The following is a 14,798-nucleotide window of genomic DNA, read 5'->3' as shown; positions in this document are numbered from 1 at the left end:
AACGAGCAACGGAATCATGATACATTTTGACGCGTACATCCATCCATCCATCGATTTTGTGAACTGCTTTTCCGCACTACAAATTACACCGGGGAACATATTTCATGTTGAGTTAGGTCTGACAGTTGTTTTTAGGTAATTTTTGTATGCAGAATCAAAAATTGCTTTTAGTTTTTCTCTATCATGTCAAAATAAATAAATGTGTATGTACAGGGTGGTGCTGCACCGGGGCATGGGAGGGTTATAAATATAGCCCAGTCAGAAATCTGTGTAGGCCCAGTTAACCCCTCCAGCATATTATTTGATAGTCTAAATAATATCTATAAATTATTTTCTCTGCATGGATTTTATGGATCAAGCCGCCTTTCAGCCCCTGAAGACAAAAACAATAATGAAGCCCTCCTTGTGTGTATGTATGCAATTAAACCTGAAGTTGGAATAGTTACAATCTTTGAAAATTAAACAAACATATAATGGAATAGAACTTAACAACGTTCTATTCCATTCCTACCAAAAGTCTTATTACAGCTAACCAACGCTTCCATGTATTTCAGAGTGTCTATTATTTACTTTTACTTAAGTCAAGGAGTTTTATTTTAACCAGAGAACTTTGCCACCTCTGCAAATTACACTGCACTTTTTCTGCCCAGTTGTATGAATAATTATTTCAAAATTATACACAATATCATATTCGTACACATTCTAAGCTACAGTACAACTTTCTATGGATGTTGTGTGTGTTTTTGTTTTGTTTTTTTGTCACCCAGTCAACCTGCAACCTCACCTTCTGACCACAAGAGGGACACCTCGACCAGTAAATTCCCTCAGAGCATTTGTTCATCGAAGGTGTGGCTTTGGGGTGCTACATCAAATTCCAAAGAGCAGTATGTTATTTATTTCCATGTTCATAATCGAATGAAAAACGTGTTTATATTTAAATCGCTGAAGGCAAACAAATGATGATTACGTCAGCCATTAGACGTTATATTATCCATTCTGCTGCAGGTATACTTGACTATTCATCTTTTACTAAAACTTGTAGCTCTGCATTTTTGTACTACATGCCCCTTTTATGCACTTCCTTGACAAGCACATTAATAGCCATACAGACACCAGTAGAGCTCACCCTGACACCCCCATAGCCTCACTCTCCTTGTCTGGGCAGGGAACCAAGCTACACCCTCCCTTCCCTTTCTCTCTCTCTCTCTCTTCTCTGACTCTCTCAGTGGATTCAAAACATGTCAAGCAATGCCTCACAATGCCGTGCTTACTAAATCTGTGAGTTTAGGAATTTGCAATGATGTGGCTGTTCCCGGACCCTCACTTCACCCCTCTGCGGTGGACCCACTGTCTGAGGCTCTGATGGACATTCTTGGCATGTGGACCGAGCGCGCAACTACACCAGTTTGGGAAATCTGTGACAACATAGGGCAAAAAAAGAGAAGGGTCTATGCACTGGGAGCTGAGATTTTGCTCAGGTTAAACCATCCACCCTCTCCGCCCTCTCCGTGCTAGCGCCCACACACCCACACACACACTTGCTTCTCCCTTCTTCCCTCCCCGCCGGTCTCCTTTGCTGTCGGATGCTGGAGTGGTGAACAGCAAGACTCTCTTGGTTGAGCCGCATGGAGGCACAGGGAGGGGCTCCCAGCCCAGGTAAGAACACAATTCTGCTTCTTCTTTACAATGATTTTAGTGCTTTTTTGTTCATTTTGAAATATAACGTGCTAATAGTCATTCTACACAAAGACAGCACACGCTGGATCCTCCTTTTACAAAGAGTTAGTTCACATGCGGGGCAACAGAGAGCCAACACACTGTGTTCATTGTCTCCATCATGCCGTGGAGGTTCCACTGAAGTTGCAAGCTCATTGCAGAATTAGAGGGCCTCTTTCACGCTTACACACCATAGGTCAACCATGCAGAAAGAGAATTGATGAGAGACAAATTGCTGCCGACAGTAGTTGATGCATTGTGTTAAGGCCCTCCAGGGACGCCCGTTGTAGGGAAGCCTCACACAATACCCCTGTACTGCATTGCATTGTTGACGGTGTGTCAAATATAGCCACCCTAACTTTCATTCTAACGTCAGATAGTTTGGTGGTGGTGGTATTTGAAACACAGTGGATCTAAAAAAATAAATCTACCGACTCCTGTTGAAATACTAGGATTTTGTGATGCATATAAGACCAAGATAAATTATTTTGAATCATTTCCCACCATTAATGTGACCTATAACCTGAACAACACAATTGAATGAATAAATTAAAAAAAAAATTGGAGAGGGTAAGTAAAACAATGAAATAAAGTATGCACATTATAACCGTGATGTGGCTGTGTTCCAGATGAGCCAATCACATTCAAATTCATGTTAAACTGGAGTCAGCTCACACCTACCACATTGTCCCATGAAGACCGAATAAACTTCAGCTGTTCGATTCGGCTCTTCCTGACTTTTGTTGCATTTTGCTGTCTAGCGGAAGTCTTTTTTTTTTCTTTTGAGTATGAGCCTGATTTTGTGCTGTGTAAAGTTTTCGTCCTATCACTACTACTTTGAATTGTGTGTCAGCATAAAACATTGAGGCTTCTGCTACAAATCCAGAAAAGTCAAAAATAGCTGAAATTAATTTTGGAGTTAATCTGAAGCACTTATAATGATGGCACTGTGGCAGGTGAAAGCTGACTCCCATTTAATATGTGCGTGAATGTGGTCGGTTCCTTGTCAACGTAACCACATCCCAGTTGGGCGTGCCCACTTGTACAATCTCCTAACAGTTGTTTATTTTAACTTCCCGTCTTGAAGAAAAACCATGTATTGTGTTGTTTAACTCATAAGCTCATGAATGGGAGAAAATGTTTTGGACTGATTTATTTTGGTCTTATTTATTCCCAAAATTTGTTTTTTTGAATTGGGGTGTGCAGATTCTTTTTATCCATTGTGAGGATAAGCGGTCCAGATAATGGATGGCTAGATGCATCTGGTAGACAAAAAGGTGATTTGGTTGCATAACTGGCTTCAAAACTAGAGTCTTTATCAAAGTGTCAGAATGTGCTTTGACTTTGGATGATATTTGCACAAAACAAGTCTGAGCTGCTTCTTCAGCATCTGCTGAAATCAGCCGGCCAAGACAACCTTCTACTTATTATTTACATTCATGTTGCTACTTGATGATGAAATGTTATTAAGATTAAGATATCCTTTATTTGTCCCACACTGGGGAAATTTACAATTTATTTATTTATTTATTATTATATATTATATATATTATATTATTAATTATTTATTCATTTATGTAGATTAAATTCAATAAGACCAAAAAATAAAATAAAAAAATCAATCCACCCAACAGCGAGCCACAAGCAATTCAGTTGTGACAGCAGTATAGCACACACAGCTACTGTTCACTTACAGGCCAATTCATTAGGTACACCTGCTTATCTTTTGAGACCCAGTATAAGAGCTGCATCATATGAGTTTGCCTTCGCAAAGACAACATTGCTATTGTTATATAATGTTATTGTTGAGGAAGTCTGATTTGCAGAAAAGTACGTGAAGCACCTTTCAGTATGGGGAGTGCAGTTTTTTATTACAATGCTCAGGCGCACCTAAAGAATTACCCAGTGAGTGTCGAGATGAAATTGATTGCTCATTGCTTTGAAATCGTTCATTAAATTTATTAACTAAAGTACACTACTCGTGGTCAATGTAAATTGATTCATGGTTGGGAGACACTTGGCTCAAGTTTTGGCAAGCATACAGCACATCATTCTCCTTGCCTTCCTCATTTTCCCGTCCCTCACCATCTGTCACTCCGAATCACAGAAAATAATGTCTGGACAACAGACATGAGTGACCAAAGCCCAGGATGAAGTTGTTTTCTCGAGCTCGAAAAGCAGATTCAGCAGGTGTTGTGATGTCAGCTTGCTTGTACTCTATATATATTAGTATATTCCATATCCAAGACGTCCACCTCAAGGTCTCTGTACTAATATGCTCTTTGTCCTCACCATTAGGGAAAAAAATCCCTTCTAGTAGGCAGAGGTGTGCGTCTCTCCAATAAAAGATGATTTGATACGAACCAAGCTACACCCTCCCTTCCCTTTCTCTCTCTCTCTCTCTCTCTCTTGATAGATCACCACGTGCCAAGTATGTTCATAAGGAACTGCAAGATGATCTCAATTTGGGATGATGACAAGCTGGTCACTGCAAAGTGGGCACTTGGGCGGTCACCTTCAACCCAAAACCAAAAATGAAAATGCACCAGACAGTTTTTGGGCTGACTACACATGCACCCGTCTCCGAAAATAGGGCCCTGTATGTTCATAACAACAGCCAAAGCCAGATGCTCTTGCCAGCTGCAGTCGCTTTCAGTGTCAGCCTGAGATGCAACAGATTTGAGTGACACAAGTGATGCTCTTCGTCATGAAGATTTGAGTATTAACCCCTCTCATGCACCAATAATGATAACCTGTAACCTGATAAGCTGTGCACTGTCGTAATCACTGTCCATGAAAGGGTTAAAGTACCGTGAAAAATATATTTCCATCCCAGCAGAATTACGGTCGGTTAAAATCCTGGTTGATGTGACTCCTCCTTGGAGTGCCATCATTTGAAGATAAGCTGAAGACAGAAATCAAATCCAATTTGTGGTCTCAATATTAAGGAACCATTTCAATCGAACAGACGTCATGATATGGTTGGCCCTCTCAGGGGGAAACCAATCAATAATTTCAACAAGTGCTGAGAATGCATCGTGTTCTCTCCTGCAGAAAGAGAAGAAAATTGAAGGATAAAAACTGAAATGACCGTCACCATCTGGCTGTGCCCATCAAGCAGCTGCTACTGTTTGTATCACATGAAAAAAAATAATACACACTAGTGCTTCAAACCTCCTGTCTCCTCACATTTGCCATACATTTCCACAAAAATGATTCTAAACAAATCTCTTTTTATCAATACCGCTTTTCTCCATGCATTCCAAAGCATTGTGTGACTTTTTGAAATTTTTACATCAAGGTAGCATTTGCAGCAATGAGATGGTAGACATACATGCACGAGAATTCAGAAAGGCGCTGAGCAAATCCACTGTCTTTAAAAATGCCCTTTATTTGTGACAAATATGATCCAGGTTTTCATTTTTTAAAGATATAACCGTGAAGCCAGTGATTGTGAGTAAAAATGAAAAATTCATACCTAAAAATGTGAAAAAGAAAAAAAATTAAAGTTGTCGATGAGTACTATGTGTTATAACTAATATGCTACACCATTTATGTAGTTAAAATGTGGAAATTTGGGGGGGATGGAATTGTTAGGCTGAATCAAGAGTGTTCCAGTGAAAGCTATTATGTACGGTGTACACCCCGTTGTTCCTCTAGTAACGTGATGAATTTAATAACAGAACACCAATCACCAAACAAATCCATTAGAGGGTATTTAGGCTCCCAAGTCACATCAACATTATCTGCTCTCACTGTTTGTGCTCCATTAGAGCCCGGTAAAAACATCCAGAAGCTGCTAAAGCCCCCCAGTTCTGGCAAGCTCTCTCAGGAGCAGTTCCAGCAGCATGCTGCAGGCGAGGAGGAGGAAGGGGAAGAGGAGGAGGAGGAGGACGAGGAGGAGGGAGGGTGGACAGGACCCACCGCCAGCCTGCTGCACATCTCGGAGAAGAGACGTGAGTGGGGGTTGCGGGGGGCAGACACTTTTAGGATAATTAAAATATATATATACACCTATATATATATATATATATATACTGTATATACCTGTATATTATATTATATGTGTCGTAGATTTTTAAACATGTTCTTGTTTTTAGAGTTGCAGTACCATGTTGTGCCACAAAATGTCTGACAGCACTGAGCTGTAGATGTAGATGTAGCGGAGTTAGGCGCAAGATGAAGAGGCAGGGATGGTCCCTTACCAAGTTACAGTTGTTTGCACAGAACAATGAGAATATATGCCTGCGAGTAATGCAGTATGCTGTGTTTGTTTGTGTGTTAAGATACCGGGAGTTGTTTTTTGAAGGTTTCTAATTATCATCTATGCTCATTTAGAGCCTGTCTATGGCTACTGGAAATGTACTGTACTGGTTGCTTTAAGCTAGCAGACTTTCATTACACAAAATGATATAGTTTGGTTGAACATTTTAATATTAAAATATACTCTGTTAGTTTTATAGTCAAATTTAAGTGGGAGTGACAAACGGCTTGAATTAAGCATGCTTTCCATCTTATCCGGAGAACTGTGTGAGCAAGAAGTCTTCTTACATCAAAGTGAAACTATATAATCGTCTAACACTGTCCCCCATCAACATGGTGCCTCCTGGGAGCCCCCAAGGACCACATGAGTAGTCCTCCGCATTGTTGTAAAAATAGCTCACCATCAATGGGACATGATTTTCTCGAAATGTTGTAAGAGGGATCATTTGAAAATATAAACACTGGGAGAGAGGGATAGAAGGAGAGAGAAGAAGCTCCCAGTTTCAATAAGGTTGGCAATTGCTGGTCTATTATTTCTTAAAAGTGTGCTTAAATGTGATCAAAGCATGTGGGAGGGATAAAAATGGTAATGAAATGGTCTCTCGAAATTGCATTATCACCTATTACGGGCGATTCTGGAATGCATCCCCTCATTATAATTTAATTATGGAAGGATAATTACTTGAGCAGGATAACCAATCAATACAAAGTGTAAATCATAATAAATGAGGGGAGAAGCAGTCAATTGTGGCAACAGTCTGGGTTTCAATATCCTCAGATCACTGGTCCGAATGCACCACTGACTTACATTTTAAAGATTTATAACGTAATTCAGAGTCATAAAGTATCATTTTATCAAACGATCCTCCTCGGTCCTTGAAACCCCTTTTAAGTATTCTGATCCCACATTCTTGAAGATGGCCGTAGCACGGGCCAGAATGCTGAAGGGCCTCATTGTGCATCGGCGCACCACCGCGCCGAAAGCCGTGGCTACATGTGACAAAGCAGCTTTTATCTGCTTCACTAAGTAAACCGTTTTTCACTGCGACAGCTCATCCAGAGGCTAATGTCTATGACCCACTGGCTGCCCTTGCCACCTGGCAGGCAAGCACAACTCACCGTCGATTCAATAATAAAGCAAACTTTACTCGCGCCACAGTCATGCGCACATAAACGGGACCGCAATGGCTCGCTAGACGTGTGCAAGGATCCCGTAGAAGAGCAGGTTTGTTGAAGCAGATCCATTCTTTGCACAACGGGTAAACACCAGACAGACAAAAGTGGGTCTCATTTTTTGTTGCCATGGATTTGTAAAGTAGGCCAAATTAGGTTTCAGAGGTAAATCTTGAATACTCAACCAAAGTCAGCAGATTGAGTCATATACTTTATGAATGCATTTGAGCTTCTGAATAATTTTAGAAAAAGCTATTTATAATTTGCCCAGGTATACACTGGTGCCTTGAGATACAAGTTCAATCTGTTCTGTGGCCATGCTCATAACTTAGGACATCCATCCATTTATCCATTTCCAACAGCGGTTGTCCTGAACAGGATCCTGGAGCCTATCCCAGCTAACTTTGGATGGAAGGCAGGCTACACCCTGAACTGGTCGCCAGCCAGTCGCAGGGCACATAGAGAGACAAACAACCATTCGCACCCACTTACTCATCGTCACTGAGTGGGATCCGATCCCACGCTGCCCGCACACAAGTCTGGCGAGTGTACCATTACACCATCAGCGACTCAACTTCAGACAAATCATCTAAAATCACCTTTCCTCCTTTAAATGAATAGAAATGCAATTATTACATTCAGGCCTCCCCAAAGAAACAACAAACAAATTGTAATGCAGTTTCAATAAGGAAAATAGCACACTCTAATATTGCACTCATGATTTATTCAGTACCGATAGTGTGTGTGACTTGGTCATCCGGGGCAGTGTCATACTGTCATGCAAGCAAATATTAAGAAGACTTTCACGACTATGTTATTGGCAGAGGATAAATAAATTGTCCCTCTACATGTATTCAAACATCAATCTCTTAAAAGGTTATTACACTGCCACACGGATGGTATTTGTTAACACATCTATGGCATTTCCCCAATGTGTTAGCATTAGGCTAAGCTAACATACCGCAAGGTTCAGCTACGTGGTTGTTTTGAATACACCACTTGTAATTCTCTTTATGTTTAGTTTGATGGTAAACTTCAACCGGGAGTGGCATTAAACAGCATGTAGCCTCATTCCTGAAGGATTGTTGTGACGTGAGTTGAGTTCACTGCCACCATTGTACTTGGACCTCAAACCTTGGCTCCTGAGTCGAAGTCTAAAATTGGACAATGAAATACTTGTGAGTCGGGTTTCTTGTATGTCAAGGCACCACTGAATGAGCGGTTGTTCTAAGGGGGATTGATGACCTCTCAGTATGGTTGGACCACTAAAGAAAGAAGCCAGTCGCTTTCTAAGAGCTTTACTATTCACGCCTCCTCGGGGACCTTCTATACTGTCATAAATATTAAAACACTGAACTTAATGGATGAACATGATTTTCTTTGCTGTGAATTTTTGGATGAAACCAAGCGTCATTATATTTTAGAGAACCGAGAGGCATTTTCTTTACCTACATTAAAAACATGAATATTGAATAGAGTGTGGGATCAAAGACACACTGGCAATAGTGGAAATGTGTCACACCCCCATTTGACTGCCGGCGACTACAGCTTTACATCATGTGTCATTTCACGCACGCACACACACACACACACACACACAAAACAAAGAGGACATTTTTCTGTCTGGAGGAGAAAGCCTTGTGATAAATTATTTAAGGAGAAGACGGGTGGGAAAGAAACAAGGGAAGGATTATAAAAAAAAAAGAAAAGAAATAAATAACAACCAAGCATTGCACAAAAGGAAGAGGCAGGGAAAAATGGTTACATTCCCATCATCAGTCATTTTCATCACTTCCTCCATTTACTTTTTTCATTTCTCCAGCATCCCCTCCCTTTCATTTTTGTTTCATCTTCACATGTCATCTTCTTCATTGTTGCCGTCACTACTAGACATTCTCAAGTCCGGGCTGGAAGCGCGCTGGTCTGATCAAAGCTCAACATTGCAATATTTTATGAGGAGACGAGAATATCAGAACTGAACCCCCGCATGAGAAGACTTCCCTGTGCATCGTCACACAGACTGAAAAGCCAAATGAGAGAGCTACCACCTTGTTTTCTTTTATCCCACAGTTGTCATGCTGCTGTTGTAGTGTTCGTTATGTCTTCTTGTAGCATTACCGCATCCACGAGCCGCCTGGAAATGGGAAAGATAGCGCCTTGTTGCACAAGCCTTTTTATTGCCCACGCACGTCTGTGAAGGCTTTAATCCAGATTTGGCAGGCAGGCTGACTCGCGTGGAAACAGACTGGCTACCATCTGCCTCAGCACGTCCTCCAGACGTCTTTCACTCTTGTTGAGCTATTAAGCACACCACTAAGAGGGACATCAACACACTCGAGGTCAGGTCAGAAGGTCATTGACCTTGGACCTGACGGCTGGTTATGTGTCTTTGTTCTAGTTCATCTCAAAAGGGTTGAAGTCAGGGCTCTCTAGTTCTTCCGCCACCAAAAATTCTTCCACAATTTGGAAGCATAGAATTGTCTAAAATATCTACAACAGCTGCATGAAAATTGTGGGCTAAAAGAAATACATGTATAACATTTAGGATCAGTTTATATTGAACTAGCTTGAATATCGACAAGACATGAGTTTTTTTGTTTTTTTTTTTGCTTTGGAGGACTGTCTAAGCCTCCTAAAACACACATTTGAATATAGAAAGATGGAGGGTCCATTTTGAGAGTCAAGACTGGAATGACAAGTTTTAAAAATGTGCTATTGACTGTTTCTTTCTCACCTCTAGAACCTCTGAGCAGCGTGTCCTCTTTGGAAGTCCATTTTGACCTTCTAGATCTGACTGAGCTGACAGACATGTCGGACCAGGAGCTGGCTGAAGTCTTTGCTGACTCTGATGATGAGAACCACAATGAGTGTCCACCAGGTGGGATACACACAAAGCAACAAATCACATGACTACATGACTGGTCCAGCACTTTGACACATAAACAAACTCAATAAGCCACTTTAAGTGTGACAATTTGTTGGTTGTCCCACTATTTAAGATAAGGCAATTGAGAACAGATTCTCAATTTGTTGTGCTGACCTGGTTGCAGCAGAATGAAACAAATATGATGAAAATATAGTTTTATGGTTCCAAATTCATTTGCTATGTGGCAGGAGAGAATCCTTTTCATGATGCCACAATGTTGGGAGCTAAAAGAAACAAAAGACCAAATAGCATTTATGGGAATTCTTGACGCTGAGGAGTACTTCATGGTAAGCAGAAAGTTGAAAGTATTTGTAATTCTGATATACTGTACCGGCAAATTCCTCAACACAAGACAATGAAAGTTTTGGAATACTTGAACGATTGAATGCACATGAGGAGACATCCCGGCGCAAGGACTCATCGAAAATCATATGAAATGATACGGATGTATTGTATCCATCAGTGATATTGAAATAACTCCATGTAATGAACAGAATAAGAAGGAATCACTCCTTCCGGATTCATGCATATGCATGATGGGGAAAGGTGCATGGGAGACCATCCTGCTCGGGCTTCACAGCAGCGGGTGCGTGAAAAGATCGTCCGCATTTTTCTAAAGGAGGCGAAAATGTGCCCTATGTTTTATTCATGACCCGGATGCCTCATCCTGCATGCAGACAGTGAACGCCCGCCTGCTGTTGACACCCAGCAGCCTCCCTCTACCACCGCATCATTATGTAAAATTAAGAAGTCCAAATGTTCATTATTATTGGAAAAACGATTGATGAGATAAGGAAGACGTTTGTTCAAATTTTAATTATAGCATTACTGCCACCTAGAGGACTGGAGTGGGATTCGCGAATGTGGCTTCCAATACTACAGAAGGGTTTCTATGTCTGATGGGGTTTTTTAATTATTATTATTTTGTTTTTGCTTAGGCAGACGATTGTGCTGTACCGAGTGCTCTTGTCACCTCAGCCAAGCACAGTGAAGGTGGTTGGGGCTAGTTCGTTCAGCGCTAGCTAACACTAATGTGTGCGAGCACTGCAGCACTGCTCACCTTTTGGCTTTGACGTGATGGTGCCTCGTTTGCGGCATCCAAGTGTTTCTTTCAGTCTGGAACTTTGGCCAGCCGAGCTTCCAATTCATAGCCTGAGAAACATGGCCTTTGAGGTTGTTGTGAGCTCTATGGCCAGAGTTCATTTAAGGATGTTCACACAGTAGCACGAAAAGGACATTGCTTTGTTTATTTCCTCACCATTTTCCTATGTTTTGTTTTATTACACATTACGGTGCTGCTTGTTAAGTGTGAGGTATTTTCCCGGTGGGCTGTCCGTAGCATTTTAAATGTGTTATACAACATCCACTGCATCCCTAAATAATTCATTATTTCCCTGATGGAAGCAAACCATTTTACTTGAGGAAAAACACTCAAACAGCTTATATTGTTTAAGAGACTTGGTAGGTTTGTTTGTCTTTATTGCCATTTTCTTTGTGCTTTGTAGGATTGAGGAGGTATCAGGATATAAAGTCAATTTAGCGCAGTGGTAGAACAACTAGTATGCATGCATATTATATATATATTATATACAGTATATGTATTTTTTTTAACAATGACCAAGTGTTGGATGGAGACGAAAGTGTTGGTAGAACGGCTGTTCCTTCAGGTCACTGTACTTCTGATTAACATCATGTGGAAAAGCCATTAATCCTAGGTCAATACTCATCCATCATCCCCCTCCTTCTTACTCTGTATGTGTTGAATGTGTGAGGATATTGCTGTGGCTCTGGGGAAATTTATGAAGCAGCAGTGGGGAGAGCTGTCCACTTAGGAGAGCGATCAGAAATCTTCCAATGAGCAGAAAGGCAGTGACTCTCATTTTATTTGTGTTTGCCAAAGGTTGGACAATGCCACCAGGTGGCAAAGAAGAGGAATGGCTAAAACACTTCAATAGTATCACTATCCTTTTAAAACGGCATTAATTCTTCCAACATATATATTAGACTGTTTCTTCAGTAGACTAATTTTGTGATGCCCAAAATGGTACGTGGAGCGGCACAATGGCCTCTTGGTTAGCAAGTCTGCCTCACTGTGTGGATATTTCTCTTTAGTTGGTTCTCCTTAAGCTGTGCAGGGGTGCCTAATGGGGTGGTCAATGACACACTGTGCACAGATTCGGTGCATTGACACGGGAATTTGACACGTGCCTAATGAAGAGGCTAATAAAAGCAACAATGCAAATTACTGTATAGCTGATTGACACAAATATGTGCTTCACCAAAGTGATGTAACCCTAATGTGTGTGTGAGTATGCGTGCATGCATGTGTGCGTGTGTGTATGACAAGATGCAAGGCACTTAGTTCAGGATAACCTCTCCCAACACAACTGAAATGCTCCCATACACACTACTGAATCTCTCTCACAACCACCACTGAAAACATCTGAAATGCACTACTGAAACGATCTCACAGCCACACACACCACTGAAATGCACATTCGCTCAACTGAAACGCTCTTCTAGATATAACTGAAATGATCTCTGAAATGCGCTCATACACACGACTGAAACTCGCACTCTACATACACTTTTTCACCAACTGAAATGTTCTCACTTAAATGAAAGGCTCACACATTACTGAAATAATCTCACACATACCACTGAATCAGTCTTACACTCTATTGGAAAAAAAAACACACTAATGATTTTTTTTCCCCACTTACATTTTAAACGCTTTCATTTGCAAGCATTTTGATAGAGTTTGTGAGCAACAAAATAAAAATAAAAAAATCAGTGGTTTGTGTGGGATCCTTTTTGTAGGGTATGGTAGCAGAAAAAAAGTCAATGGTAAGCATGAGTACTGTATTTTAGTCGTGTATGAGTAAAATAAAGTCTTGTGTGAGAACATCAGTGTACACGAGTGGGGGTGGGGAAATCTATGTGAGCTCATTACCATGGTGTATATGAGAGCATTTCAGTAGTGTGTGAAATGTAATGCTGAATGACATTCCTGCCAACCTGCCATTTGCTCATGTGTGTCAGGTTCACAGCAGGTCGTGCTGGGCAAAGGAGGCTACATGCGCTCTCCCTCGTGGACACGCTGCGGCAAGGTGGAGCTGCCACGAGAGAGGAAGCATCACAGTGACTCGGACACCACAGCAGAGCCCTTCATGAAGCTGGAGAGGCCAAAGCAACCTTGACGTGGCATGTGACAGGGCGTGAAATGAAGCTCAGAGCGGACAGCCAGCACCCGAGTTCCAATGGGCCACTGACTGTGTTTTGTGGTGCTGATGAACACATGAGTTCATGTTGAACTCTGAGCACTTTGCAGTGTTCTAAAAATGTTCCGCACACACACTTCTTCCCTCTCGTCTCATTTCACTCTGAAGATTTGAAGCTTTGTGGTGAAGTGACAGACAGGGTAGAAACAGAGCCGACTTAATGCCCCTACAAGAGCCAAGGAAGCGTGTGGTGTGCTGTAATGACAATTGGCTAAATCAATAGTTCATTCGGATCCTTTTGTCTTTGATGAAGTACCGTATTTTCCGCACTATAAGGCACTACGGAGTATAAGGGGTATCTTCAATGAATGGCCTATTTTAAAACCGTTTTCATATATAGGCTGCACCGCATTATAAGGTGCATAGGATGGAAGCTACAAAAGCGGCTGCAGTTGCGTTATGCATCCACTAGATGGAGTTATGCAACAGGGAATTCAATACAATACAGCTTTATTTTTATAGAGCTTTCACAACCGCTGCAGCTGTCACAAAGCGCTTTACAGAACATTTAAAATACTAAGTCCATCAGATTATGAGGCGCACAGTCAGCTTTTGAGAAAATGGAATGCTTTTAGGTGCGCCTTACAGTGCGCAAAATACGGTAGTAGTTTTCTTTATCTTTCAAGGTAATGACTGTCTTCTAATTTACTTTGGTCCTCCAAAGTCTAGTCAAAACAATGGAGGAAGGAAAATGTTGAGCTAACGTGAATTTGCATGAATGCCATACACAATAACGTGCCAACACCTGTTTAACGCAACAACAAGCAGAAGTGACATCCATGTTTTTAATCAATTTAGCTTCTCTATACCTGGAGCAATGATCATTAATCGTGATGTGACTGTGGGAGGATAAATTAAACAGCTTGAAAACTGTGCTTGGTTTTTCCTTTTTAATTAGTTTGATTTCCAAACTCTGACCCATCATTGTTTTGGTACGATGAGACAAAGTATCTAGTATCTACTCTGACTGGAACAGATGACAACAAGATCATTAATGTCCAGATCATGTGGAAATAAGTCTTCATCTTCTAAATTTGACACCTCACAGGAGCATTGTTAAAAAGTCTGCTGAACTTAAAAGATTTTAAGAAATACCAAAATATCAAATGAGGCTTCAAAATGCTGTGACCGTGTCCAATGAATACGTGAAACCACATTCAAATAGCTGTTATTTGATTGTTCCTGTGCCTACGCTTCGTTATGTGTTTGAGCAGCACAAACATATCTGCTTGAAAGCCCTGGTAGTTGGAATAAATCCGACCAGATCGTCACAAGGCTTCGACAAGAGGCACTAGCCACCTGCTAGCTTGCGAGCTAAAAGGCTTCCAGGGCTCTTTTAAGCCAGGCTCATCCGCGGCATCTCCTGAATTTAAACAATGGCCTTCAGCTGTTTTATAAACTGTGGCATTCAGGATATGTATTTCAGAGTGTAGGCATAG

General features: G+C 41.2%; 1 protein-coding gene across 2 annotated transcripts; it reads left to right on the top strand.

Moving 5' to 3' along the window:
- The first annotated feature begins 1,211 nt into the window (after nt 1-1,211).
- dbndd1 (dysbindin domain containing 1) lies at nt 1,212-14,232 on the top strand. Of its 2 annotated transcripts, XM_086107422.1 has the most exons (5): nt 1,212-1,656; nt 4,133-4,147; nt 5,490-5,672; nt 9,893-10,030; nt 13,121-14,232. In XM_086107422.1, exons 1-5 carry the CDS (start codon nt 1,626-1,628, stop codon nt 13,276-13,278), a joined length of 525 nt encoding a protein of 174 aa, XP_085963548.1. In that variant the 5' UTR covers nt 1,212-1,625; the 3' UTR covers nt 13,279-14,232. The 2 variants fall into 2 exon arrangements, with proteins under 2 accessions (XP_085963548.1, XP_085963549.1); XM_086107423.1 differs by lacking the exon at nt 4,133-4,147 and having other exon boundaries at nt 1,217-1,656.
- Nucleotides 14,233-14,798: the final 566 nt, after the last annotated feature.

This window comes from Hippocampus guttulatus, chromosome 3, assembly GCF_054856545.1.
Source record: "Hippocampus guttulatus isolate MCC_2025c chromosome 3, RoL_Hgut_1.0, whole genome shotgun sequence".
Taxonomy (NCBI): domain Eukaryota; kingdom Metazoa; phylum Chordata; class Actinopteri; order Syngnathiformes; family Syngnathidae; genus Hippocampus; species Hippocampus guttulatus.
Note: the sequence above shows the minus strand (reverse complement) of the source record. Positions and strands in the feature narration are given on the sequence as shown.

Excerpts from the sequence above, each read along its gene's own strand:
- dbndd1 (XM_086107422.1), top strand. The coding sequence starts at position 1,626 with ATGGAGGCACAGGGAGGGGCTCCCAGCCCAG. Across the intron at positions 5,673-9,892 it reads GCACATCTCGGAGAAGAGAC|AACCTCTGAGCAGCGTGTCC; the intron begins GTGAGTGGGGGT and ends TCTCACCTCTAG. Across the intron at positions 10,031-13,120 it reads CCACAATGAGTGTCCACCAG|GTTCACAGCAGGTCGTGCTG; the intron begins GTGGGATACACA and ends CATGTGTGTCAG.